The following is a 1427-nucleotide window of genomic DNA, read 5'->3' on the forward strand; positions in this document are numbered from 1 at the left end:
GGCAAACCACCTCTTTGCCAAGTGCCCGATAAAAAAGCACTCGGCAAAGAAGCCGTCTCCAGTGGTGTTCCCCTCTCAATGTATCACATGTGTATTTGCTGTCTTGCATATATAGGCTTCTGCTCCTTTCTATTGCTAGTACCAAAAGAGAACCGGGCCTCGTTTAGATGCTGAAAAGTTTTCAACTCGATGAATAGTACCACTTTCGTCTTATTTGATAAATATTGTCCAATCGTGGACCAACTAGGCTCAAAAGATTCATCTCGTGATTTCCAACTAAACTGTGTAATTAGTTATTTTTTTTATCTACATTTAATACTCTATGCAAGCGGCTAAAAATTGATGTGATGGAGAGAGAGTGAAAAAACTTGGAATTTTGGTGGCATCTAAACAAGGCCCCGGATGCCCTTCAAGCCCATCACTCATGTCAAGTACTACTACCCATCGATGTCACCGCGCTAGCGCGTCGCAATGCTTCTCTCCAATAATTCGTCCTAGCTCCTTCCATTTCTGTACATCTTGTAACACACAGCCGCCGAATTTTAGTACCTAGATTGGCACTGGCACTTTAGCAGTGGTACAACTTGTAACAGCCCCACCCCGACCCCCACGGAAGCTGCTTGCGAAAATTCCTTCCGATTGCATGGAGCAGGCGTCCTGGTCGCTGACTTCTCAAGCGGCGGCGGCGGCGGACCTGGCGCTAGGCCTGGCGCCGGCCGGACACCGCCACGAGGAGGAGCAGGACCAGGTCAAGGTGACAGCGTGCGTCGGCGGGAAGGAGGTGCGGCTGTTCCCGTGCCTCTTCTGCAACAAGAAGTTCCTCAAGTCGCAGGCGCTCGGCGGGCACCAGAACGCGCACAAGAAGGAGCGCGGCGCCGCCGGGAGCTGGACCCCCCCAGGCAGCAGCCTCAGTGCGGCTTCCGTGTCCGTGCCGCTCGCTTCGCATGGCGGCGGCAACGCCGCAGAGCCCCCAGCTGCTAGCGTCAAGCTCAAGCTGGAGTGGCCTGACGGTGGCGCGGCGCTCTTCACGGACCACGCCTTGCTCCCGGCGGCACCGGCAGCCGACCGACCCTTCATCAGGTCGCCCGACGGCACCGTGGACATGCTCAACTGGACAAGGACATCCCCCGCCTCTGCCCCACCGGAGAGCTCGGACACCAACCCCGCATCATCCTCCGGTGCCGGCGAGGAGCTGGACCTCGAGCTGCGGCTCTAGCTAGAAACGAACGACCTAATTCTGCTCTGGGAGAAAGCTTAAGACGCATCTTCTTCCAGCTCTCTCTCTTCTTGCCTTCACATATCTATATGATATGACTGCATATATCTGTGTCTTGTGATCTTGTCCTTGCCCCAATCAAGCTTGATGATATGGATCTTTGTTTTGTGCTTGTTATGAAGTACTAATCAATATGCTTGTGCAAATGCAT

At 53.8% G+C, this 1427-nt stretch overlaps 1 protein-coding gene across 1 annotated transcript; it reads left to right on the top strand.

The window, feature by feature from the left end:
- The first annotated feature begins 643 nt into the window (after positions 1-643).
- LOC136545204 (uncharacterized) lies at positions 644-1216 on the top strand. Its single transcript, XM_066537254.1, has one exon. It carries the CDS (start codon positions 644-646, stop codon positions 1214-1216), a length of 573 nt encoding a protein of 190 aa, XP_066393351.1.
- The last annotated feature ends 211 nt before the right edge of the window (positions 1217-1427 follow it).

The sequence above is a fragment of the Miscanthus floridulus genome, chromosome 3 (genome assembly GCF_019320115.1).
Source record: "Miscanthus floridulus cultivar M001 chromosome 3, ASM1932011v1, whole genome shotgun sequence".
NCBI lineage: Eukaryota > Viridiplantae > Streptophyta > Magnoliopsida > Poales > Poaceae > Miscanthus > Miscanthus floridulus.

What these genes read in the sequence shown, in the direction of transcription:
- LOC136545204 (XM_066537254.1), top strand. Translation starts at nt 644, where the DNA reads ATGGAGCAGGCGTCCTGGTCGCTGACTTCTCAAGCGGCGGCGGCGGCG.